Genomic DNA, 27,309 nt, shown 5'->3' on the forward strand with positions numbered 1-27,309 from the left:
TATTTACTGGTTTTATTTTTGTGGAATAGGTTTGAGGGCTGTGGGATAAATGTGTGTCGTGACATTAGAAAGAAGAAAAGTGCTTCTGAGACTCCACCAGTTGAAAAGCACTCGCATAAAGGACGTGATAAAGAAGAATCTCAAAAATTGAAATGAAAATAATAAATCATTAAAATTTCTAATTCCAAGAGCTGTCATTCCGACACCTCACGAGAACCAAACAAACGGCACACGAGGCCAACGAGTCGCGCGGAGGACGGAGAGGCTCGACGACAGGCGGGGAGCGAAACAGCGGTCGCTTCATTTTCCAAGTGAAACCTCTGAAAAGCCGAGCGAGCGGCGACGTCACGCCACTTCTGAAGAACTGCAGCGGGCTCCGACACGTCGACGTCGTGGAGGACGATTGGAGTGCGAGTGCGTCCCCGCATCGTCTCAGTTCTCATTGGTCGCGTTGTCTCTGCGAGCGCGCGCGCGCACACACACACACACACACACACACACACACACACACACACACACACACACAAACACACACGATAATTTAGCTCCTTATCGGCGCACGACACGCAGCGCCGTCGAAACCACTTCCCCGTTTTATCTTCACAGACGCGTTCAGAATGTTTGAACCGCTTCGTCCTTTTTTTTTTTTCTCCTCGCGTCGACACAGCGCACCTTTTCTTTTTCTGAATCGGGAGTTCTCGGTAAAAAAAAAAAAAAAAAATTAAAAAAATTAAAAAGAAAGATAGAGGAACCAGTGAGGCGTGGGCTTTGCACGCGAAATTTGTCAACCTCGAAACGCGTGTGGGCTTCTTTTTTTTTTTTTTTTTTTCCTGATACAAATTTACATAACGCACGCTGTTCGTAAAGTAAGCTGCCGTCACGCGGAGGCAAAAAAGGGGAAATCGACAGTCACAGTTGAAAGGCTTCCTTGCAATAAAAATCTTGGTTCTCTGGGATTGTTTTCACCTCAGTTATCACCTGCTGCACCTCCACACGCCCGCGTGAAGCAGTGTTGGAATTTAAAAAAAAAAAAAAAAAAAAAAAAATCTGACCAATGTTGATTGTGTTGTTTTGCTATCTTCCCCCACGTGGTGCTGTGCACCCGGTGCCTATGGGTAAAAATGCCCCCCCCCCCCCCCACCTCCTCCTATGTTTGGGTGGGACTTGTGTGTGTTTTTTGCCCCCGGTTCCCACTGACTTCCACGCGGCACGTCTCCCTCTGTAGTCGCTCTCCACTCAAAACGCTTTTCTGACCTCGTCAGCCGTTTCCTGGGCTGGGCCGCGCGTTCCTCCGCCTGCTCCTCCTCAGAGAAACCCATCTCGCGCTCTCCGAGCGGCGCCCCCCCCCCCCCCCCCCCCACACACACTTGCATAAATAAAGATGAACAGCTGACGGAATCGCTGCCCGTCCACGCGCGTCTCTGTGTCTGCGCCCACGCGACGCGAGGTTATTCTTCATCGTCGGAGGACCTGAGACGGCCCAATCGTCTTTTTCTTGGGGGGGGGGTGAACGCAACTTGTGGAACCTGCGTGAAAACTTCCTGGAATGAAATGGTGGAAGGTTCAGCTGATCGGAAACGCTTTCCGTTCGGTTCCGTTTCCACACTAGTCTTCTTGCTGCAGCCGTGCCTATTTTCACTTCCTGTTTGATGGGCCTCCTGACCCCCACACCCCCCCGGCCAATTTCCAACCAGTTCTATCTTCGCCGCAGAGCAGCGCTTGGACTTCCCCCGAAGAAGTGAGAAAGCTGTCCGACACTTTGGGTATTCGACACAATGCTACTCACTAAAAAAAAAAAAGTGTTTGTTTTTTTTTTGTTTTGTTTTCAATCCCTTCGAGTCTGAAGGCGTCGAGCATTTCCTCCGGGCCGCTCGCGTTTGGTGGCACAGCGTAATGGGCTATTGTCGTGCACTCTGCACGTACCGCAGATAGACACTTCATTGAACGATGCCTCTTCACTCTGCACTGTGATATTTTTGGCAAGTCTTTGCGACCCTTAGCTGGCCACCGTCTGTGGAGGCGATGCTGCCTGCGGTGAGGTTGGTGTAAATGTAAAAAAAAAAAAATGAATACATTGCTGATTGCTCCGTTATAATTCCTACTAAATGATCTGTATTCTAAGTGCATTAAAATCAAAAGGTTTTGCTATTGGTTGTGTCCAGCTGCGGTGAGAGGATGGGCTTGTTTCCTCACCCGTGCACGTCGGCATTGCCAGAAACCTCGAGGTTCAGAAAACTCGTTCGCAATAGCTGCCTTTTTTTTTTTGTTTGTTTTTTTTTTCCTCACTTCAAAACTGTTTGACTCGCAACGCTTTCGCACGTTGGCGTCCGTACGCAGTGGCTTCGTGTTTGGCGTTTCTTATCGGGTTTGGACTCCAGTAGAGCCGAAGCTGTCTAACGGTTTTGTATTAAATTAATGCATTTATCATTATTATTATTTGAATCGGAGAAAAAAAAAACCTGTCTAAATTGAAAAAGACTCACTTCTTTTTTTATATATATAGAACCCCCGAATTCAACAACCACAATGTCCCATCACGAGAAGCCGAAGTCGATGCAGAGCCAACGTTTGGCGGCGGCGGAATCGAGGAAAGAAAAGTTTCAATGAATTCAGGAAAATTGTAATTCAATCATTTTATTAACTGAATCGTTAACTAAGTGATGAAACGTTTCGGCTCCAGGTTCGAGTTGACGAAACAGTTCAGAGGCTCGGGTGAAAAACCTGCGGGGAGCTTCAGAATAGCTGGAACAGCCGTTCTGCTAGCGTGCTAGTTAGTCGTCGCTGCTGCTGCTGCTGCTGCTGCTGCTGCTGCTGCTGCTGCTGCTGACCGGCTCTGCGGAAGGCGGTGTTGAAACTGCAAATATTGCTTCAAGCTCAGTGATGCTGCTAAGTGTGTTTGCGTAAACCTCCGTCTCTCCTGGTCGTCGTGTCACATGGCGTGTGGTGGTGGTGGGACCTGAATTGAGCCCGCCCCCCGTGTCGTAACTTGACAGCCGGTCGGGCAGCAGGCTAGCGTGCTGCTGTCCCAGTAATATTTCCCACGAGGTTTTAACCCCCCCCCAACCCCCCCGACACTTTCACAGCACGTTCCGACTTTGGGAGCAAATATGTTGTTGATTTTGGTTGTTGGTGCGTAAAACACTAAATACATTGTGTTTGGGCTATGTTAGAAGCCCAAACAGCGAGGCGTTACATCACACTTTCTCTTGAACCCCTTTTTTTTTTTTTTTTTTTCAGTGGCGAAGCGTGAACACTAACTGAGCCTTCGCCTGGATTCACGAATCCTGAACTAACTGAATAAGCCAGCTAACTGTGTCCTGATTGGATAACAGGTTTTCAGGACAGTAAAATGGTTAATTACTGATATGAAGGGTCGTGTATGTTTTTTTTAAAAATAATACTCTTATTTTTTTGTTATGGGCCTCGGTTTCTGCCGACGTCGTCACCAACGAAAGCCCTAAAACGATGGAGAATATTACCTTTCACGGTGAAACCCAGCTTCGCATTTAAAAAAAACAAAAAAAAACACGGGGCCTCAAATCCCCGACGTGCTGCCTGTTAGAAGTGGCTTTGTTCATCTTTTGTCCGCCTGGCTGTTCTTTATGCAAAGGCACAGACCTGGCGTCGGTGCTCGTCCCAGCAGCCCTGCCAGTCGTCTGCCATCGTAGGTAGCAGTAAGCCGGAATGGGGGGGGCGGGGGATTCGGACCGTTGCCCTGTGTGTAAAGGAATGCTGGCGCGGCAGGACGGTCACTGGGAGGCTGTTGTGCAGGTGGATTAGGGCCGCAAAAAATTACGTCGACAACGTGAAAATTGAAGCGTCAGAAAGTCATGGAACGAGCTAGCTTAGCGAACACTAGTTCACGCGCTAGTTCGTTTCGTACATTCATCCATTGGAACGTCACGGAATGAGCTAGCTTAGCGAACACTAGTTCAGGTAAATGCGTACTTTGCGGCAGTTAATTGGTGAATTACAACCCCTTTGATGCTCGCATTTATACTGAATTGTAACAACTCTTCCACGTATCAACTGCGTAGTTTAACAATTCAACATTCAAGTTGTAAAAAAAAACTGATAAACAATGAAAAATAGTGAAAGCTAAAGATAATAATCGTGACTGATTGAAAAAGTCATTAATAGATGAGTCAACAACAAAAAAATAGTAGTTGGTTGCAGCCCTAATGTTGAGAAACCGTGGCAAACTGAAGGGAGCCTAGCGCAGAGTTAACCTGCGCCTCTCAGGCTCGCTGAACGCAAGTGACAACGCAGCCACCCACCACACAACCGTTGTCACGGCCGTCTCCACCGCTGCTCCGTGCGAAAGGTAAAAGCAAAAGCAGATGTAATGCATTGGGCTCAGTGCGGCAGTGACGCAGGATCTCCGTCTGCATAAGCGGCTTAAGGTCAGTGCAAGTGACATTGACTGGGACATTTCCATGAGCAATGATTAAAAATACCACACTACCACCACCCCCACCCCATATCAACTATGACAGATGTTCCTGAAAGATATAGCAATATACAAGTGCACACACCCTATAGCCGTGTTCCTGAACTGGTGGGTCGTGACCCAAAAGTGGGTCGCGGAGCTGTTTTGATTGGGTCGCGGCTCCGTGGGTAGTTTCCCTTTGTGTGTGTGTGTGTGTGTGTGATTTTAAGATGTATAAATGTATAGAGAAAATGTTGGCCATTTATTTTGCAGGACACACAATTCAGTTCAATCATTTATTCACTGGACATGATAGAAAGAGGGCTAGCGGTTTCATTTTTTTGTGGAATAAATTTGGGCCGCGACACAAAGAGAAAAAAAGAAATGTGGTTCCCGAGACTCCCATCAGTTGAAAACCACTGCCACACTCATGTTGCGAACGTAAAGGAGTGCTTCACAATTGTAGATGCAAGATCCCATTGCAAAGTTAGCCAGTGGGCTGGGGACGCCCCCTAAACTACGCATGGGCAAATGTAGCGGGCCGCAAACTTTTTAATCCGGCCCGCAGAACTTGAAGAAATTGTATTAACGGTCGGTAATTCATAAAAGCAGCAGCCGTCTCGTCGGGCGGATCGATTGGGTATCGCAAAATAAAATGGGCACTTTGCTCGTCAGCGTGCACAGATTGAGCACAGTGAGCTCGTGCAGCGTTGTGTGGAGTTGCCCTCATTTTATGCCATTTTGCCCCTGAGCAGTTTTCCGAGTGTGATCACAAGGAGGAGCCATTCTTCATAGCTGTCCCCTTAATAAAGTCTCTATCTATCTATCTATCTATCTATCTATCTATCTATCTATCTTATTTGTGCTCGTTATTTTCTTGAGCTCCTGCCATGAGTCTTTTCTGCTCTTTTCTTCTAATGCCACCACTACCATCACAACCCCACCCCCCCACCCCCTCCGCTATTGTTCTTCCTACGTGTCCTGTGAATATAGAGTTAGCGGTTTAATTAAAGCTCGCTTCATCTCATCGACTGAGGACTCCCTCCCAATGGGCCATCAAGACCCTGCTGTCAGCGCTAATATAAGCTCACTTCTTTTTTTTTTTTGTCCTGTTCTTTTCTTAAATTGTCAGTCTGCAGCTTTTGGTGAAAAAAAAAAAAAAAAAAAAATCAAAATCTGAGACAGAATCCGATGAGCCAGCTGCAATAGTGCACTGGCGCCTTCCGCCCGTGGCCGTGCATTTTCCCGCGTTTTCTTGAACGACTGAGCAAATTAGCGCTCGTCGGCTAGCTTTCAACAGCCAAATGCACACACATTCGCCAACGCCGTCGCATCTGTGTCTGGTGTTTTTATGAGTCCATTTGGTTGTTTTTCTAAATCGCCGCGTTCTAAGAGCGTGACTTCGCATTGCACGAACATCAGTCCAAATTGCAATCTCGACACCTTCCTGTAGCTGCACTCTGACAAACTGATGTTGAGAGGAGCGCCAAGTTGAGCCAGAACACTCCCCTGTTAGTTAGCGCGGAGACTGTTCGTCTGTTCGTCTGTTCACCGCCACCGGTGACTCACTGTGCAGTTGTGGAGAAATCACTCACTGCTGGTGACGCTGTGATAAACCCCACACGCTCCCTGTGAGAGATCGCTTCCTGAGATCCCCTACTGTAGATCAGTCCTCGCCCCATCACCTCATGTCCTTTATCCTGGACACAGTGGTCCCCTTCATTTCTGTCTCGCTGTGTTTGTGACTGTCCCTCTGGTTTCTGCTGGGATTCCCAGAGTTGTGCCGTTCGTCAGGGGGGGGGGGGGGCGCGTTTCAACGCGTTTCTTCCCGTCCTTCTCGTCGAACAGAGTGCCAGGCTAGCACGAGTCAATGGTTCCTGCTAGCCTGCCCTATGAAAACAACCTCGCCCGCTCCACGGCACACCAGAGGCAAATGAATTTGCCGGACCAGCGGTGAAAATGTCTGCGTCGATGGAATAATGTTAGAAATAAAACTACCATTTTCCCTGTAGTTGGCAGTTGGCTCCCGCAGCATCGGCAACCGCTGTTGCCGAGCCTAGCGGCTCTTGCGTTGACCCGCCGCTGTCGTTGCTACTGAAGCAGCGCACGGAGGTAAAACTCCGGTGCTGCTGAGAAATGCGATGCAGTGGTGGGTGCTTTTATTTTGAACGAAATTCTGCACCGCCCCTTTAATCAAGCTTTGACCGTTCACCTCAGAGTGCAAGTTACCAGCCTTGGGTGTCAGTAAGTTGGTGTCAATCTGTGCTGCCTAAGCTGCTGCTGGTCTCTGCGTGCAATAATAGCCTCAAGCATTTTATTTATTTATTTTTTTTTTTTTGTTACAATAGTGTTACAAGCCTTTAGTGTCTAGAATCTGTTATAATCCCTTTCTGGGGTCGTGTTTTTGTGTTTGGGTAACGCACTCAGCCGCCTCGCTGATCCGTCTCTGCAGCCTCCCTGCTGGGAGCAAAGGAGGTCAGAGTCAGTTTCGCTGCTTTTAGGTTTTTTTTTTTTGTTGTTTTTTTTTCCTCGACAAATGGCCCAAAAAAAGACGTTCGAGGCTTTGCGACGTAACCGACGTGAAACCGAAACAAAAAAAAAAGTAGGGAGGTCAAACAGTTGTGGCGAGGCGTCGGAGCCGGCTCCATCAGGAAGTGGCAGAGTTCTATGTGCTAACGTGTTTGTTTTTTTTTGTTTTTTTTAAAACAGAAAATTCCCAAAGTTAAACCAATACAAAGCTCGGCTTATATTTAACACAGGGAGGTGAGTCGCTTCTCTGTGGCTTGTTTTCGGCTGGCTTCGATGCCAATCGTTAGGTTTCTGCGTGAATCAGTCGCCGGCGCCGGCGGCCTCCCGACGCCGTCGTGAAGAAGGGGCTCTCGCCACGTTCATTTCATTTGCCGTCAACACCCAGCAGGCTCCCCGGGCCCCCACGGTGTCCCGGTGGAGCCTCGTCTCGTCCGTTATCGTCTGCAGCGATCGGCCTCAACTGCCGCCTGCGTGCCCAGATTAACTCGCGCTCCGCTGTAATCCCGGCTCCTGCTTTATTGCAATCCCGCGCGTGTGTGTTTGTGTGTGTGTGTGTGTGTGTGCGTGCGCGTGTGTGTGTGTGCGTGCCTCTGTGCAGATATTTGGCTTACGAAGCATCTTGTTTTTTTTTCCCCTGCAGAATGTCGCAGTCTTATGTGCTTAAGCTTCCCCTGTTTGTTTGTCCGCGAGGGCCCCTCGCTGATGCCAAATGAACGTCTTTGGCACGAACGCCGTTGCCCGTACGTGAATATTATTTTTGCACAATAGTGAGGTAGTTTCGTCTCGCACAAAGGTGAAAGAGCCATGGTTTTTCAAATAATGATAATAATTATTATTATCATTATTATCATTATTATTATTATTATCATCATTATTATCATTTACCTAACGCGTCTTTTCACCCAATTATGACCCCTTTAACCTTATTCAATTTCAATTTTGACGAAATTCGGTAAGCAGGTGAGGACGTTTTTTGGTTTTTGGTTTTCTTTCGTAGTCTTTTAATTCCGAGTTCCGCAAACGGGTGACATTAAAGGGTTTGAGCTCGTGCCAAAGCCGTTTACTCAAGGTTCTTTAAACTTTAGTGTATCCAAAAAAAAAAAACAAAAAAAAAAAGACTGAATGCATGTGAACCCGTGGACACAGAGTAGCAGAACGTAGTGATGGACAAAGACAGACAGTCTCTTCTCGAGGGTTTTGGGGGTGTTAGAAACCCTGCCAACCAAGCACATATTTCAGTTCTGCTTTTTGTCGCGGGCTGCCGGGCTCCGGCTGTGGAGATCAACCCGAGTGACACACAAAAGCATTTGAGCTCGGACGTCCTCCAAAGGCACTCTTGAGTACACGCGAGTCACAGAGGTCTTCTCCTCTCCACACCTGAACCTCTTCATTAAAGCTCCAGTGTGTCGTATTTGGAGATTTTGAAGAAGAAACGGCACCATCAGATGGTTACAGTTTACACTGCAGTGCTTTTAGGGGACTCCGTAGCCTACCACCCCCTCCTGGGCTTGACGGTGAACTACGGTGGCCTACGAGCACAAACCTGGATACCTCGTCCACCTTCTTGGTTTGTTTTTGGTTTTGGTTTTTTTTGGAGGACGTGAGCATCCGCCCTAAATAGGAAATGCACCGTGAGGCAGCGGAAACCAAATGACTTCTATTTGACATCGAGTATTACACTTTTTTTAATCATTCATGAACAGTATATCAAGCTTTTACCAATATGAGAATCGTGGATTAAGCCAAGTATTGCACACTGTTCATCTTGTCTAAATAGCAAAGTTCCAACCTCAGTGTTTGGTTGTGCACAGAGACTGAAAACAGCTGGGCCCAGTAGTTCAGCCAGTGGTTGCCGCTGTGGCCGTAACTGTCCATAATCTATGACAGTGCGAGGAAGTAACGGGCTTGGAAAACGCCTCTTGGCACTCCAGAGTTTATTACAGACATTGTTGCGCAGCTTGTAATTAGACCAAGGGAAGTGATTTGCATAAAATATGTGGCCAGTCTGTCAATAACGGGCTCATGTCCAAGTTGAGGAGGTCGCAGCCAGCCACCAAGTGAGAGGAGAACAATCGAACCCGTCCGCTTTGAAATGAAAACCCGAAGTGCAAATACCGAAACCAAAATATCTAAAAGAGTTGGCCTTTCTTTCACCGACCCCCATACTTTATTCAGAAAAAATAATAAAATAACACTAATCTAGTTGTCACTTTGCAAAGAGCTGCAATCCAATTTGGTAAATGAGAGTAAATCCCCATTTGCTGTCTAGGCGCGTGTGCATCGTACAGGGTTTGACTCGAGCAGCTTGCTGGAGTTGCTGCGGTTCTGAGCGGCTCTCTGCAGAGTGGACGCCTGCCCTACTGCCTGCCTGCCTGCCTGCCTGCCTGCCTGCCTGCCAGCCAGCCAGTGGGTCTGCGCCGCTCGGGGCCGGCGGGAGAGTCGTCTCGCTCTCCCTCCCACTCGGGAGCGTCTCCACCTACTCTATGGGAGAAGCGCACATTTCGTCCTCCCACGGTATATGTTATTTGTGTGTGTGTGTGTGTGTGAGTTCTGTGAGGACAGCAGGCTGAGGAGGATTTTTCAAAGTCTGCAAACTGAATTCTGATACAAGCAACAAATTTTGTTTTCAAAATTTGAATTTCTCCAAAACTGAAATTGTGCGTCAGCTACCTGCTATCTCAACGTTGCCGTCTAACAATTCAAGGTCTTAACTGACCTTTGCTGACTATCACTACGTGAAACATAAGGTGGGGTTTGCTGTTGTTTATTTGCACAACATAAATGACTTGGGGGAAAGTGAAATGAATGTTAAAAATTTATTTACACAACATAAATGACAAAAAAAACAGGTGAAGTGATTTGATTTTTTTTTTTTTTTTTTTTTTTTTTTAAATCTTTAAATAAGGTTGAAAACAGCCGATTTTGTCACTAGTTGGTCAGGATGGGGGGGTGGCATGAAAAAATGTGTTCCTCCAAAGGGGGCCGTGACAGGGAAAGTCTGAGAACCATTGCTCTAATCTGTTATTGTAAGAAAAAATTAAACAAGTGGACAAAAAGGTAGAAATAACTCACTTCCTGTTCGTCGGACGAAAAGAATTAGAGCGTGCAAAATGTTGGGCTTGAAGAGACGAACGCGTGGAATTTTCCCCTGTGTCTCTAAGACCGTCCTAGTGGAAACTAGGGCCATTTTTTTTTTATCTTCGGACGCCTCTAGGGGGCACTAGAGAGGCAAACAATGCCATTTTCTGAAGATTTTCATCGGTTCTGACCCTCGTGAATTTTCGCCGATTTCGGTTATAGGTTAAGGAGGTCAAAATGGGGGCGGGAAGCAGTGGAAAATTTGTTAATAATAATAATAAACGGACGAAAAACAATTGGGTCTCTGCCCTGCGATGAGCTGCTCTGTTCCAGAGCTGGTCTCATCGCTGGGGCTCAGTCCCAAAATACCATCTCACCGTTTTGGACTTTTTTTTCTTTCTTTTTTTTAAGAATCTCAACAAATGATCAAAATGGTTTGCCAACGGCGTCCAAATCTTATTGGCGTGAAGTGCGCTGGGTGCTCACACCTGATGATGTCATACGTAGTGGCAGTGTTCCCCGTTTTAGATTTCTCCTATGCTTACTAAACAAGAGGCAAGCTAACCACATCATTGCAAATAAAAATAAGCAGGTAAGGCCTATAGGTGCTGGACGTATATTTTGCTGCGGTTGATTTATTTATTTATTTTTTGGTCCCTGCAAAGCGCTAAGCTAGCAGTCCCTATTTTTATTTTCACTGTGTGTCGGAAGTCAGAAGTTGCAGTTTCTCGCCTCCATCTGTCAGACGGTCTCACTGCCGATCCCCCTCTCTGCGAGGCAGCCGCCTTGCACAAGCGCGTGCAGATACGCCGACTAGCCGCCCCCCCGAGTTTGTTTTCAACCTACTGACTGTTTTGGTCCGAGGCCACTCCCTTAGCACGCTGAGGCTAGCGGTCCTGTGCGGCGCTCAGAGCGGGGGAGGGGCCGCTGACAGCTGGCATTCTGCAGGCTCGCTGGAGCAGAAAGACCCAAAGCACTCGCGCTCGCTGGAGACCCAGTTGACTGCCTTTGCATTGGTGGGAAATCTAAATAATTTTTTTTTTTTTTTTTTTTTTTTTTTAAAGATGTGTGTGTGGGGGGTGGGGGGGGGGGGAGTTAATGCAAATGCATTAAATTTGTGTTTTTGCAAAACGGGGAGGGAAATACCGAGACGCTCTGTCACTTCTTTCCGGCCGGTGGGGGTTTTTTTGTCTGCTGGTTGCGTTCTTAGCGAAAACATAAGTTTCTCTTCCTGTGCGTCGTGACGGAAGACGTTTGGAGAAAATGACCCCAAGAAATAAACACTTCTATTCGGATTTCAAGTGGAATTATTTTTTTTTTCTCTCCGTTCGTTTTCCTGTTGCTCTCATGAGGCGAAAAAATATTTATTCATTCGTTTGTTGTTGGCTCATTGTGTAAGAGCGGAGCAATGCTTGCAAATAATAAAACGTGAAATATGATTGCCTGTCGAGGCTTTTACACCTTTTCTGTGTCTGGCAAATTGGCTGCTAGCAGTGTTCACCTAACCTGGCAGAGGTGTTTTCCCACCACCACCAGCACCACCAGCACCCTCCACCCTCCACCCCTGGTCAAAGCTGTCGATGTCCCTCACGCTGTCAGATGCACGCTCTCTATCTCCCTGGGCTTGCTCCTCTGTTAGCTCTGCCGTCTCCTAATATTTACCCAGATCCATAAAAGATGTCCTTCGTCTGGAGTCGGAGGATATTAAACCAATCGGCCGGAGGTTTACTTGACTTGTGGGCGGCCGCCGGGCTCTCCGCTGTCGGACCACCACCACCTTCTTCTTGTACGTGTCACTGACCTCGTCTTCTCTCCCCCCCCCCCCCCCCCCCCCATCTGTCTCTTTCTCTCCGACCCAAGGTATTAAATGAACAGTGCGATCAGAACTGGTACAAGGCAGAGCTCCGCGGAAAAGACGGCTTCATCCCCAAGAATTATATCGAGATGAAAGCCCACCCGTAAGTATTTTGCCAACCTTTTTTTTTTTGTTTTGTTTTTTTGTTTTTTTGTTAAAACGATTTTGACTTTGATTGTTTTTGTGTGACATCAGTGTCTCCAGATTGAGTTTGTGTGTTGGGGCTTGTAATGTAACTGTAAGGTTAAAAAAAATTGTGAGGGTATAGTGTTGCATTTATCAGGGTACTCAATCTTTCTATGACTATAAACGACCTAGAACTTCTGGCAGCTGGTGAAGATGTCATTTGAAAATCCATGTTGTCTCACCACACAGATGAGTGTCACATTTAACTTCACACATTATTCATTGCCTGAATCTGGTAACATTGTAACTCTACACGTTACCACTTCACTTTAGCATCCATTTAGATTCAAAGGCCTGTCTGACAGAAAGTTGTTGTTTCTTAAAATCCTGTTATATGGAATACATGGTTAAATTCTACTGCCTGTCCCAACATGATTACCCTCTGTAGCTGCTATCAAACTTAAGTGAACTGAAATTATTTTGAGCTTTCGTACTCTTCATATGTAACCACAGCTTTAACGCGTACGAAAGCAGCTCAAAAAGAAACTGTTGAAGCTGTCTGTAAAAAAAACAAAAACCGGTGAATGTTAGCGTGGACGTCAGCGTGCTGATTTAACTCTCTCAGTATTGCACAGGTGCAATACTCCCCCCCACCCCCCCAACCCTGCGGTACAGTGCAGCCCCTCAGATAGAGAGCTGCGTCAGGCTTCAGTGGCCACAGACCTAAGCTGCCGATCAGACAGTCTGCTCCAGGCTTTTGTTGTTCAGGCTGCTGATTGTAAACGTATGCATTCACGCTGCCCGAGTACCCTTTGACTGTATGTGACGCTAGGATTGTATGGCGTTGAAAGTGTCTGGTTTTGGTTGAGGCGGTGGTTACGGGCCACAGTGAGATTTATTTGTTGCTGAACGATATGTTTGTCCCCGAAATTATCTGGATAAACAATGTTATTGTCCGTGTTATTGTTATCAATGTGTTGTTAGCTTTTTGTGATTTTCCCATTAATGTGATAATATAGCTTAAAAATGCAAGGCTCAATGTAGCTTCATTGTCATTCTTACAATATAGAGAGCATTGAAATTTCACGGCTCAGGATAGCATTCAGGTACAAGAGAGTAAAGTACCAATGAGGTGCCATTATTCAAAAAAAAAACAAAAAAAACTTTATTGCTCATGAATATTTAACGGTGAAACTGAAGAAAGAATAAAATATATCCATCCTAAAAAGCTAAAGCATAAAACTTTGACTCTCACTCTGTTCACTAGAAATGTCCTCCATTGAAAACCAACGCGATGAATAAACCGTACTGACGGCAACGTTTCTGGAAATGTGCGCTTTTCGGCGCTGGCAAAGAGCCGCATCTCTTTAGCAGTGCAGCGAACAGCACCGCCTGGTAGCGCACACCACTTAGCGGCCGCCCTGTTTGGATAAACCCTGCCGACCCACAGCCTGCCGACCCCCAACTGTAGAGGCTCCCCCTGCAGTGCAGTACGACTTGTTATGTCCCCGCCCTCCCCCACCTGGACACAAAACACACATGCAAGTAGAAGCGATGCAAGGCCGACGAAACTACACTTTCAAATTCTATATCGCACAATCGATTGATTGATTGTCGTGACGGGCCTCGTAAGAGGTGCTACGGTGCTGGTACATGCAGTGTTTTTGTTACATTTATTTTTACGTACTACTACTACGGTGGTCCAGATGGTCAAATGCAGAAATGATGCAGAAGCAAAAAAAAAAAAAGTGTAGAAAATCCAGGAAACGGATGCAAAAATAAAAAAGATTCTAATGCAAATACAAATAGAAGAAAAACACACAAAATGCTCTCTCACTCATTCACTAAACAAGATTTACATACACGTCAGAGTTGAAATGAAGAAAGCAGCTGTTTTTGAATTCACCCCCTTCTGTCCTCCAGCCTCTGCCGAGCTTTTCATGTGACTGTAAAAGGGGGCCGCTGGCTGCCACGCCGCTAATGCTCCTGCTAGTGGCCCTCTGGCTAGTGGTGGAAGCTGCGTAGGTGTGCTGTCAGCATCTCCGCGTCGCTCCCTCTCCCTCCATTAAATCCGCCATTACCTTTCATTATACGAGCAGGGGAGGGCCGGGGGTGCCGATACTGCCGGGCCAATCCAAACAGATTGGCCATTTCATTATTGATCTCCACCTCTTTGCAGAGATGTCATCTTTTGGCCGACACTCCACCTTTTAATTATTTACACGGCCAGAGAGCTTTTCAACCGGCTTTTGTCTTCCGTCTTCTCTCCCTCCCACTCGTCGCTCCCATTTCTGTCCCCGTTCTTGCTTTAAAAATATCATCGGTGCTCATAGCAAAAAAAAAAAAAAAAAGTAGGAAGTGTTGACTTCTCACCCGCATTTATTTATGTATGTATTTATTTATTTATTTATTTATGTATTTTCTGCCTTGTCTTTTGTTTTTGTTTTTTTTTCTACCGCCCGCAGGTGGTTCTTCGGGAAGATTCCCCGTGCCAAAGCAGAGGAGATACTCAACAAACAGCGGAAGGACGGGGCTTTCCTCATCAGAGAGAGCGAGAGTGCGCCAGGAGACTTCTCTCTCTCAGTCAAGTGAGTATCGGTGCGGCGGACGGAAACCGTGATTCACGCTCACGCCGTTTATCTATAAATACATATTTGGCGTTATCCTTACATCAGCCAACCCCCTCCCCCCCAGCCCCCATAGAAGGTTCACAAGTTTCCATGCCTGAGTCAGAAGCACAGCCTCTTCCTTTTTTTTTTTTTTTTTTTTCCTCTTGTCAAGACCGAGTGCTGCCCCCTGGTGTCTCGCGTCCGTCAATTCGGTGAAGAGGCATCGTGCGGTTGCTTTCTTACTTTCCTACTTGAACGTCAAGCCGTCGACATGATGCTCCTTTATTTGGAGGGTTTAAAGCGGTGGTTCTTAACTGCTGGAGCCTCAGGACCCACATTTTTCTTTTTCTTTTTTTCTTTTTTTATCGTAAGGTTGCAACCCAAATTTATTCCTCAAAAACAATAACCGTGTCAGGTCAAGTCAATAAATTAATGAAATTATTGAATTGAATTGTGTGTCCTGCAAAATAACCTTTTCTCGCTTTAAATTCCCTTCCAGGAAAGAAAAAAATTAATAAAAAAAAAAGTCAGAATCTCGGGGGGAGGGGGGGGAGGGGGGGTTGGTTTCTTGGAACTGCCCAAGAAGTCACAAGCCACTTTTGGGTCATGACCCACCGGTTGTGAAACGCTGGTTTAGACCGAAAAACTGCCCTTCAGATCCTGAATACCAGGAACTTGATTTGGGACGCAGCCGCTGTTACATCACACTGCTGGCTGGCTGGCCGTGGTGACGTGTTCTGCTCTTTGTTTTTGGAATGGCCTCTGACACGGAGCATCATGGGTGTAGCAATCCTGAGGCGTCTTCAGTTGATACAAGTAGCATCAGCTTTATGCTGAAGTCATTGCTGTTTTTTTTTTTTTAATGATACCTTCAACACGTTGGCCCGAGAATATAGTGGCGTCTGAATTTTTTTTGTGGGTTGTTTTTTGTGGGTGTGGGGGTTCACAAAAATATTTTGGAGGGTGAGAGCAATATGAATAATGAGTTGCTCAATAGACTTTGGGTTTGTACTCCTCGCCATTATTCGACCTTTCTCGTTTCCTCATGCTTTTCCTCTCTGTGACTTTGTCCAGGTACGGGAATGACGTCCAACACTTCAAGGTTCTCCGCGACGGTGCTGGAAAGTACTTCCTGTGGGTGGTGAAGTTCAGCTCCCTGAACGAGCTGGTAGAATACCACCGCACCACCTCCGTCTCCCGCAATCAGCAGATCTTCCTGCGAGACATCGAGCAAGTCACCCACGTAAGGACGAGCGTCACTCGGTCCTCGCATGTCGCGTCTCTGCTTGTCTGCCTGAGTCACATCCACGCTTGGAAATAAGGGTTCCAGTCTCTGCTTGTCTGCTTGAGTCACATCCACACTTGGAAATAAGGGTTCCAGTCTCTCCAAGGCTCTCTGGCTCACGTTGCCAGATAGTGAGATGTGTTTTTGATGCTCTTCATGGTGTTTAACACACCAGATGAGTTGTCGTTACATCCTCACACATTTGATGGATGGATAGATGGATGGATGGATGGATGGATGGATAGATACTTTATTGATCTCCCACCCCTCCGCACCAACGCACACAGACAGACAAACGCCCACACTCGTACTCACACAGACACTAGTAAAATAGCTTGGCACTCAGGAAACGGGTGAGGAAAGGCCGCCATGGGGGGGCCGTCCACGCAGGGAGGCACCATGGTCTGCAGCCGCAGGGAGCGCCGTCGAAGAGTCCCCAAAACAACGTCCCTGCGGGCAGACCAGGCACAACTCCCAGCGTGGAGGGCCCCCGTGAGGAAACACTGGCGCTAAAAGTATAAAAGTAAATTAAGAGAGAATGATGGTAATAAAAATAAAAAATATATTAAAAATAAAGATTTGTACGGTGGGATAAAAGTAGGCAGCCATTATAAAAAAAAGTATAAAAATCATTAAAGGCAATAAAAGGCATAAGAATAGTAAAATAGTAGAGAAAAAATAAAATAAAAATCTGTTATGGAAAAGAATAAATAAAATGGATAAAACAGGCAAAAATTGTGTAAAAAAAAAAAAATTAAAAATGCGATAAACGGCATGAGAATAGTAAAGTAAAAGAGATAAGAGTAAAAGAAGTCAGTTAAACGCCAGATTAAAAAGGTACGTCTTGAGCCCCCCCACAATCCCCTTAAAAATGTCAACAGTCTCTGCGGCCTTAATGGCTGAATGCAGCCTCACCGTGGGGCTTTTTTTTGACTCGTGGAACAGTTAACAGGCCAGTGCATATATATATATATATCATACATACATACATATATATACATATATACGTGTGTGTGTGTGTGTGTGTGTGTGTGTGTGCGTATACACACATATACATACTGCACTGCACTATATGTTGCCAGGAATATATTTAAATATGCAAAAGTTAATGTTTTAAATGTGCGAGTCAAGTTTTCTTTTTTTCTTTATGTGCTTCTAAGCCGAATGCCTGTGAAACTCGAAGTCAGCTCGTTGGCCACAACTTCAGGAAAACAGACAGAGACAGTGAGGCACAGCTGAGACTCGGGGGGGCAGATGAGTGTCAGTTAGCTTCCAAACTTTGAGAAACTGAGTGAGTTACTTACCTTTACCAAAGATGGCAAAAAGGATTTGGTCTTGATGATTGCCGATACAGGTTGTTTGAAATTTGATGGCGTTGACTACCTCGACAGCGCTGCTTCTCAACTGGTGGAGCAGCAGGACACACTTTTTCTTTTTCCCTTTCCCTCGTCATGAAGTCGCGACTCAAATGTACTCCACAAAAATGAAACCGCTAGCCCGCTTTCTGTCCTGTCTGGTCAACGAATGATTGGAATCATTCAATTGAATTGTGAGTCCTCCAAAATAAATGCCCAACCAAATCAAAGCGGCTCCGCGACCCAGTTTTGGGTCGCGACCCACCGGTGAAGAAACGTCGCTCCGGGGGAACCTTCCTCTAATTCCTCCTCCTTTCTCCTCTCTCTCTCTCTCTCTCTCTCTCTCTCTCTCTCTCTCTCTCTCTCTCTCTCTGTCCTTCCACAGATCCATCAGCATCCCACGTACGTGCAGGCGCTCTTCGACTTTGACCCGCAGGAGGAGGGCGAGCTGGGCTTCCGGCGCGGCGACCTCATCCAGGTGCTGGACAACTCCGACCCCAACTGGTGGAAGGGAGGCTGCCACGGCCAGACGGGCATGTTCCCCCGCAACTACGTCAAGCCCGTCAGTCGGAACCCGTGAAAAGAGACCCCCCCAACCCCCCCCCCTCCGCACCCTAGCCCCCCCGCGCCCCCGCCCCGGAGCGTGCAAACAACAACCCAACAACAGCAACCAACCGTCGTCGTCATTTTCTTCATCATCATCATCATCATCACTACCACCACTATCCATCTTCAAAGATACCCACTCCAATCCCACCACCACCACCTCCACCTCCCCAACCAATCCCTCCTCCACCGCCCTGCTGCACTCCTCCTGGCCATCCCATAATAACAGGAGCAGACAGGAAGAAATGCAACCGAGAGAGAGAGAGAGAGAGAGAGAGAGAGAGAGAGCTAAAGCAGGAGTAGTGCGGTTGTAGGCCGCGCCGTGTGGTGGGGTCGTAGCCCAGCAAAAGAAAAAAGAAAAAAGTCAGAAATGAAAAACCTCCTTTGATTTGCATTAAGAATGTTGACTTCCCTCGCTGAGGACTCGAACCATCTGAGGGGGCGGGGGGGATGGAAAACAAAAAAAAAAACTACAACTAAAGAGTAGTGCGACAGCCGCAAAGGTAACCAAATGATGATTCTTCCTCTCCCACAGCAGCCTCCGTCTCCTCCTTCACTTCTTAACATTCTGCCTTTCTCTCTTCTTTTTTTTTTCTTTTTTTTTTTTTAGTGTTGTTTTGGTTCTGTTTCCTCTTCCTCTTTCTCCTCCTTCTTTTGCGCATGTTGTTTTAATCACCTAAATGAAATGCCTAAATGAAAATCCCTAACTCTTGTTTTAAAAGAAAAAAAAATGTAAAAGGAAAAAAAAAAAGTTCTTTTTTTTTTTTAATGTACAAAAATGAAGAGAGGAAAAACACGATGCAATCTGCAAGTACAGCAAGTTTCCACGTCGGCGATCATTGGCACGGTTTGCATTGTACGTCGTCAGCCTTCTGGGGCTGTATAAATAAATCAACTATAGAAAGAATCCATTTTTTAAGAATATATATTATATATTTGTATGTGTTTGTCTGTTTTACCTCTCGTCACAATTTTTTTTTTTTTTTCTCATCACAAATTTGTTGTTGTTTTTTTTGTTTTGTTTTTCCCCCTCATTTGTAAATTATGTTCAATCTTTGAGACCTAGTAGCTCTATAATGTGCTGAACTGTCAGTCAATTGTTTTGTTTTTTTTCCCTTTCCTGAAACTATCTGAGGGATCTCGGATAACACAGCGTGATATTTAAAGGGGGTGGGGTCGTCGTATCAATTAGAATTTTTGGAATAAAAAGAAATACAAAAAAATAATCGAGAAATCCCCCCCGCCCATTCCCCCCACCACCACCACCACCACCACCCCCAACCCCCCAGAAGGAAGCTGCTTCAAAATTGATCAAGAAAAAAGTCGTCGAGCCGCGAATTATTTCATTCTTTTTTTTTTTTTCCTCTTCAAAGCCAATGTATTTATTGCAGCCACTGTACTTGTGTGGGGGGGGGCCGGGGGGGGGTGGGGTGGGGGTGGGGGGGCAGTGAATGTAGCTTGACTGAATCCACAGACATTAATTAACATGAGGGAAGCCGGGTCGGAGAACTGAACCTTCACAACCAGTCAAGGGATTTGAAAAAAAAAGAAATCGCACACACACACACACGCACACACACACACACACACACACACACACAGAGGAAAAAAAGAAGCAGAGACATGCTGAGTCAGTTGCGTTGTCGGTATTCATTTCTTGGAGTGTCAGACGGTGATGTGTGCAGGCAAAGCGGATGCTCATCGTTCAACCTGGCGCCATTAGCAGAGTTTGGGATCATCACAGGGCTGCAGATCTGCGGCGGCAGGCACGGATCAAACACGTTCCCATTACTGAGAGATTGTCTTTTTTTTTGTGCTAAAACTAAAAAAGAAAGAAAGAAAGAAAAAAAGTTGAGAGATCTGTGTAAATGATGTAAAATTGTTTTTTTTTGTTTTTGTTTTTTCTCGCTCTTTCTCTCTCACACACTTGATTTTCCCCTTTTTCAATTTAGTCCAGTGTGGCGTGCAGTCAAGCACTTTTTTTGTCCAACTTTTTTTTTTCCCCCTTTTTGTCGTTTTTCGATCTTTGGTCCAGTGTGTTGTTTTGTTTTTCGTTGTTGTTTCTTTGTTGTTGTTTTTTTGCTCGTTTACCGTGTTGGTGTTGTCGCTGTTTTTTTTTCTTCTGTTTTTCTTGTTCTCTCTGGATAGTGCCTTTCTCTCTGGTGTTTCAGTGTCTCCGACCTGCTACTTTGAGCCCCCATCCCAACCCCTCTGCCCCCCCGGCCCCCCCGATCCACCCCATCGCCCACCCACCCCCAACAACATGGGGCCTGCCGGTCCGACAGTGAGAAACAGTGTACATAATCCAAAGTGTCCCATCCAGCAACCACCAACAGCGCCCCCTGCCCCCCTCGTCCCCATCCCACATCAAAACGCCTTCACCTTTCTCCTCACCAACATGATGGAACTCTTCTTATTTAAGTGTCTCTCGCCTTGTCTTACCCTAATGATACTGTTTTTGTTTTGCTCTTTTTTTTTTATTTGCATTTGTTTTGTTTTTCAATTAATAAAAATGCAATTATTAAAAAAAAAAAAAAAGAACAAACGCTGTCCGAGCATTTTTGAAGAGATGTTGTGTTTACGATGACGGCCGATGTTACGGCGGGGTATCCTTCAGTTGTGTGTTTTTGCTTCGTAGGCATGATACCCACCACTGCCATCCAATTTCCTCACTGTGTTTGTTTGTCTGTTTGGTCTTGTTCCAAAGTCAGAGTTTAATTTTTTGTCCTTGTAGATTGAAAGGGGAAGAAGGGCAAGACCACTTCCCTAAGATAACCAGCTGCTGGAACTACGTTGCTGCAATTTGTGGATTTTGCTATACATCTATATATAATATTTCTAGGTTGTTGGGTTTTTTTTTGGCGTAATTACTTCCCTTTCGGTTTAGACCCGGTCTCGATGTTTCGCCTTTATTTCCATCAGATTAAAGCGCAAGAGTACAGCTGCAGCTATCCCTTATTGACAGCACTGCTGCAGCTTTTTTTTTTTTCATGTTTTGCTGGTAAGTGGAAATGTGGTATTATTTTTCTTCCATTTCACACGGGGATGATCAATCAAATTCTTCTACTTTTTTTCCCCCCCAATGGGCTGAAATGTGGAAAAGTGCCCAGCACATCCAAAAACTGGTCGATTACATTCACATTGTTGTGTTTACGCTTGAATGTTGTTGTTTTTTTAGGATGTTTTGACAGAATTAAAGTCGTGAAAAGTCCATCTGGGAATTCCTCACAGGAGATAAGGCCGTTAGTGACTCGCCGAGTGGGAGCAGCAGGCTGTGTCATTGTGCAACTCTCGTCCAGAGTGGATCTCTGTGTGTGTGTGTGTGTGTGTGTGTGTCTGGAGGTGCTGACAGCGAGCATGTGTCAGTGGATGAGGAGAAGCTGGTGGCCGTGTGATTGGCTGGACCGCAGGCCTGGGGCAGCCCGGGTGCTCTATCTACTCTGCCAGTGTGACCCTTCACATGGCATCACTTCCAGTCTACTGCACCGTCTGCTCCGCAGTTTGACATTTTGTTTGCACTCCGCCGCGTCACTTAACTCGCACGTCGCCGGCTTTATTCATTCTCGGCGCCTTGAGACACTCTCCCCCCCCCCCTTGTCCACGTCCGAAGCGATGCTTCTTTCTCATCTGAAATGCCCCCCCCCCCCCCCCCCACCGCCAAAGCCCACTGCCGACCCTGTGAGCACACACCGCAGGATGATTTCAGGATTTGCAAGTGAGAAAATGAAATGAAGTATAGCTGCTAAGTGGTGAATATTACCTTCCGTTTTGGTTTTACAACCTCCCAGTTTTACTGTTGGGAGAGAATTTCAAGCTGGGAAAGCCTATTGACGTTCCAAAAGGATATCAATGGGGAAACGTCACACAAGTTCTTAATCACAAGACGACAACGCTGCCTGGCTACTAATCCAATTACACATGACGGATGGCAAAAGCAACTTGACAAGCTGATCAGAGGCCATTCACATGCACACCTGAGTGTTCACACATTGCCTTACAAGGACTTAAACTGCTGAACCCTGACTCAATATTTGATGATTCAGCATTTTGCTCAAATATATATCTTTGATGGTGATTCTGTCACTTGAGGCTCATGTGGAATTGCGCTGGTCCAAAACGTAATGGAAGCTTATACTTATAAATATAGTTACTTATATAGTTTTGACACAGTAACAAGTGCAGATATATTGGAAGGCCCCTCTGCCAAGTCCGCAGAGTGCACAATTTGTTTAGAAGTTTACATTCAGGGAGAACACAAGTATAATGCACTGCTAATATAATAGAGGGGTCATTAAAAACGACATAAATCTGATATAACGAAGAGCTACATTACTGTTAGCTTTTACAGGACTCGGCATATTGACACCGATTTACGGTAGAATACTGCCACCCCGTGGTTGATCTTGCACACTACCTAGAAAAGGTGCCAGCTTTCTTGAACGCACAGAAAGTATAATCTCGCCCATCTACCGTCATCTGAAGAAAATAATTGTTGAATAGTAAAAAATGATCATATTTGTTAATTTCCAGTATAATATTTTTTGACTGTAATCGGGAAAAAGTAGGTCGTTGTCGGCAGGATTCGAACCTGCGCGGGGAGACCCCAATGGATTTCTAGTCCATCGCCTTAACCACTCGGCCACGACAACATACCTTCAACTAGCAAAATGCACAAACTTGAATGAACACATACACGTATTATTTAATTGAAACGTAAACAACGTTTGAAATGAACACGTTTTGCTAGAGAGAGAAAAATGCTGCTGAAGGCCGTCACAATAAAATATAGGTGGACACCTCGTCAAATAGTTTCAACGAACTAAATTGTTTCGTTTGTCCTAACTGTAAATTGTTTTGTGTGTTGCTTATTTATTTATTTTTGCTTTGCTGTGCACAGGTTTTTAATAATGTACCAATAAGGATGTACAATTGCGCTAGTAGACTGGAAATGCAAAGTTTATCCATAATATTTAGACACACATTAGATTTATAGCGACGTGTTTGGATATATCAAGTATGAGCTGAATGAAAACGATATTTCCAGAAATTCTTCAACTAAATGTTTGCCAGCGTGGGGGTACAGGACAGATGATCTTATTCAGTAAAATGTAGTTTTTTTTGTTTTTGTTTTTTTGTTTTTTTTTACTGCAGCGGTTTTCTCTCTTTCTCTCTCTCGCTAGCATGAAATGCACCTCTGTTTGTCTTCCAACTGTAAACCAACAAATCTCAGGGGACGGAGCAGCTGCGACAAAGGCACAACTGTTAAATTTTTTTAATTGTAACAAGGGAAGGGGGAAAACATATTTTTAAAAAGTAATTCGGACGAAGTCAAATCAGTCATTGTTGCCACCGAGCTGGAAACAGTGTCACCACGTGACTCGTGGTGCGAGCCCTGTGTTTGTTCAGCCAGAGAGGCAGAGAAGAAGAAACATGGCGGCTCTAGGCGAACCCAAACGGGACGCCGGGCTAACATTTTGAGCCTTTCCTCTTCCAAACGGATTTTTTTGAGGGATTGTTGGGGGCTTTGTCGGGGTCGTCGGCCCCCTTTTACGGATACGTTCCGCTCTTAACTTTGCAGATACGCGCACGAGCGTTGCCTACCACAAGCGCCAACAAAAAAAATTCGGTAGTAAAAAAAAAAAAAAATCTCATAGGCTTCGCTTATCATGAGAGGGAAGAGGGGCAGGCCGTGTAAACCGCTAGCAGCCGAGGAGCCGTCCCCTTCCACGGCCCGGGGCTTGCGACCCAGGAGGAACCTCAAGCCCCGTGTGAGGGACAGCGGGGACGAGGATGTCGAGAGCCCGACGCGAGAGCCACCGAAGCCGTCCAGAAAGAGGAAACGGGGAAGTGTAACGTCAACACGGGGGAGAGGGCGACGGAGAGGCGGCGGCGGCGGCAGAGGAGGCAGAGGAGGCAGAGCCGACCGCGGTGGACGGCGACCGGCTGCGCCCAAAGCGGTGGTGTACGACGACCATGAAAGCGAGGAGGAAGACGACGCCGTCAGCCTCAGGTCGGAGGAAGAGGAGGAATATGTCGAGGAAGAACCCCCGTCCGAGGACGACGTGGCCCTGAAAGAGGAGTCGGACTGCCTGGAAGATGTGCTGGACGAGGTGGCGGAGCAGCAGCAGCAGGAGGAGGAGGAGGCGGCGGATGATGCCAGCTACTGTACTGAAAGTAGCTTCAGGAGTCACAGCACGCACGCTAGCACTCCAGGTACACCCAGACCGAGCGCTGGTTTCATTGTGTGTCTCGGAATGCAGTGCGGGTGTGTGGATTCGAACCTCGACATGCAGTCGGGGGCAGTTTTTGAACAGTTACAGGAAGCAGCGGGGTTATTGTTCAAAATGGAGAATGCACAATGTATGAAGACAGGCCGCGGGTGAACCGTGCTACTGCAGGTGTATGGAACCCGTATCTCCATCCCCGCTTCGCTCTGTTTGCCTCCGTCCGTAGTCTGACAACACAACCTTGGCGTGCGCCTTTAGAAGTGAGCGACTCGTGTCGCAAAATTGAAATTCCACCGCCTCACACACGAATTATTTTTGTACTGTAATTAAGCCAATCAACTAGCTGCTAGCGTGCTAACGTTAGCGGGCAGTGTAAGTTAGTGCCGAACCCTGCCATTCATTTAAGACAGTCTCAATAAAAAATAATTCGTTGCCAACGTAAACATCTGTAAACAGAGACACCGTATATCTCAGGGAACGAAAATGAGGTAAAACAAAGAAAAAAAGGCCACTGATAAGTTGGCTAGCTCTGCTAGCACGCCGCACTGTTTAAGTTGACAGTCGCTTAGCTGTCAACTCTCGCCACTAGTTCCCGGCACTGTGCATCCCTCCATCAGCCAATGCCAGGAAATCACTTCGGTGGCAAGAGAGAAACAAATGAAAAGGCCAGTAATAATGTCTGGACTAACTAACTCTTGCCACTTGGTAGCTGGTTTGGCTAATGTTGTCCCGCATGCAGGAGGAAAAGACAGCCCGCTTAGCAAAAGAGAGACTGGCCATGTGTTGGAGGTGTGCAAGCGGGGTTGCTCATGACACGTTGGATAAACAGCACCTCGCAATTATCAGTTCGGCAGTTCGACTTTTAAAGTTAGATTAATGCCGTGTTGTCTGGCAAGCATGTCTCAAACAGCTGTAAAACTTAACACAAGCAACAACAACCAAACTAACTTTTAAAAAAAAAACAAAAAAAACGGCACCAGTTCTTCCAATTGAATAGTCTGTGTATTTCAGTCAGTTGTTGCCAGTTAACTACACCAATTAAAAACACACTTCAGCGATTCAATTTTCACACGTTGCTGCCTTTTTGTGCGTCCGACAGGAAAGAGGAAAGCTCGGCTTCAGCAGCTTCGCGCGCCGATCTTTGAGGAGAAGGAGGTTCCTGCCCTGGCGCTTCCAGAGAGCTCCGAGGACCTGCTGGTGCCGCACCAGGAGCTGCTCAACACGTCCTCCATCTACGAGGTGCTGCGCAACTTCAGCACCGTGCTGCGCCTCTCCCCCTTCCACTTCGAGGACTTCTGCGCGGCGCTCATCAGCCAGGAGCAGTGCACTTTAATCGCCGAGACCCACGTCACCCTCCTGAAGGCCATCCTGCGCGAGGAGGACACCTCCAACACGACCTTTGGCCCCGCGGACCTGAAGGACAGCGTCAACTCCACTCTGTACTTTATCGACGGCATGACCTGGCCGGAGGTGCTGCGGGCGTACTGCGAGAGCGACCGCGAGTACCATCACGTCCTGCCGTACCAGGAGGCGGACGAGTACCCGTACAGTTCCCTCAAGAGCAAGGTGAAGGTGCTGCAGTTCCTGGTGGACCAGTTCCTCGCCACCAACATCGCCCGCGAGGAGCTGATGTCCGACGGCAGCATGCAGTACGACGACCACTGCCGGGTCTGCCACCGGCTGGGCGACCTGCTGTGCTGCGAGACCTGCTCGGCCGTCTACCACCTGGAGTGCGTGAAGCCGCCACTGGAGGCCGTCCCCGAGGACGAGTGGCAGTGTGAGGTCTGCGTGGCCCACAAAGTGCCCGGGGTCACGGACTGCGTGACGGAGGCGCAGAAGAACAGACCCTACATCCGACAGGAGCCGGTGGGATTCGACCGCCACCAGAGGAAGTACTGGTTCCTGAACAGAAGGATTATTGTGTAAGTCGTGGAGCCCAGACGGTGCCTTTGTGAAGTCCCGCTCTCGGTTCCGGCTGGTGTTGCAGTTCAACCGTAAATGTCTGTTGTGTCTACGAATGTGGCGAGTTCAGCAGGTAGTTCAGCAGGTAGTTCAGCAGGTAGTTCAGCAGGTAGTTTGGCAGGTAGTTTGGCAGGTAGTTTGGCAGGTAGTTTGGCAGGTAGTTCGGCAGGTAGTTTGGCAGGTAGTTTGGCAGGTAGTTCGGCAGGTAGTTCGGCAGGTAGTTCAGCAGGTGAATCAGCGCTACACGTGCAGTCACCATCTCCTTTATTGTTTTATAAAGTTTTAGCGTTGATTTTGAACTTGATGCTTAAACCTGATCTCATGGGGCAGTCTTGATTAATCTAGGATTAATTTAACTTGATTGAAGAAAATAGCTAAATTGCATGTCACGACAAACTCAACTGTGTTTCTGACATTGCAGCAACAAAACGACCTCCCTTCGGTATCTGCACATTTCCGCTTTAGACGCTTAAACATTTCCTATCGACTTCAAACCAGTTTTTCATGTACGGTATTATTGATGCCGCACGTGATGCATTTGCTCTCCGGATCCACAGAGAAATGAAACGGTTGATACCGGCTGACTCAAGCTGAATTAGCGCTAATGTGCATCACAGCACCGGGCCAGTGTTCACAATCAGTGTCACCTTAAACAACATCGACGTCAGGATTTTCTTTCTTTCAGACCAAATGAGGGCCTCTTGTAACCGAGGCAGCCACCGCTCGGCTTATTTCCTTCAATCTCGTCCTGAGCCAGGGCCGGGCCAGGCCAGGCCAGGCCGGGCTCGGTGCCACGCGCAGGCCCACGTGTCACCTGACCTTTCGAAAAGAGTCGAGAGTGAAAGCGAAACTCACCGGCGGGGAGAAAGCGTCTTTACTCCAAATAAAGAGTTGAGCGCCGTTATGCACACGGATGGAGGCCGAGAGTTCATGACTGATCGCGAGTTTTGTTTTCACTCGCGGTGGTTTCCTCTTTCCTTGAATCAATTCGCTTGAAAAAAAAAAAAAAAAGAACTTGCTGTGTGTCGCTGTGCAGGTCAGCGTTGACAAAAGTCGCGCCTGCAACTTTGTTGCGCGTCATTTTCTTGTAGGGTTCATTTTGAATTCAGCCTGCTGTTGGTGACAGTTTCTTTGCGGTCTAAGTGTTATTTTTATTTAAGTTTTATACTGTGGGGAATACTAGTCAGTAAGTAGTTAGAATTGGTAGTAATTATTGTGAACAATGAATGGAATTAAAGGGATGGTTGC

General features: G+C 46.7%; 2 protein-coding genes and 1 non-coding gene across 3 annotated transcripts in view; 2 read left to right on the top strand and 1 right to left on the bottom strand.

Moving 5' to 3' along the window:
• Positions 1-19,706, top strand: part of grb2b (growth factor receptor-bound protein 2b) — a 29,938-nt gene extending 10,232 nt beyond the window's left edge. The window contains exons 3-6 of the mRNA XM_076032516.1: positions 11,897-11,994; positions 14,483-14,605; positions 15,701-15,869; positions 17,652-19,706. Of these exons, the coding sequence (XP_075888631.1) occupies positions 11,897-11,994; positions 14,483-14,605; positions 15,701-15,869; positions 17,652-17,846 (585 nt within the window). The 3' untranslated portion in view covers positions 17,847-19,706. The remainder of the gene's footprint in view (positions 1-11,896; positions 11,995-14,482; positions 14,606-15,700; positions 15,870-17,651) is intronic.
• A 2,733-nt stretch (positions 19,707-22,439) lies between these two features.
• Positions 22,440-22,521, bottom strand: trnas-aga (transfer RNA serine (anticodon AGA)). The gene has a single exon. It is a non-coding gene; the product is annotated as a tRNA-Ser (tRNA).
• Positions 22,522-23,274: 753 nt separating this feature from the next.
• The window catches only part of LOC142892377 (nucleosome-remodeling factor subunit BPTF-like), a 35,458-nt gene continuing 31,423 nt past the window's right edge, over positions 23,275-27,309 (top strand). The window contains exons 1-2 of the mRNA XM_076032515.1: positions 23,275-24,085; positions 25,199-26,021. Coding sequence (XP_075888630.1) covers positions 23,539-24,085; positions 25,199-26,021 — 1,370 coding nt within the window. The 5' untranslated portion in view covers positions 23,275-23,538. The remainder of the gene's footprint in view (positions 24,086-25,198; positions 26,022-27,309) is intronic.

Source organism: Nelusetta ayraudi, unplaced genomic scaffold, assembly GCF_046127955.1.
Source record: "Nelusetta ayraudi isolate G7.1 ecotype Tasmania unplaced genomic scaffold, CSIRO-AGI_Nayr_v1 ptg000034l, whole genome shotgun sequence".
NCBI lineage: Eukaryota > Metazoa > Chordata > Actinopteri > Tetraodontiformes > Monacanthidae > Nelusetta > Nelusetta ayraudi.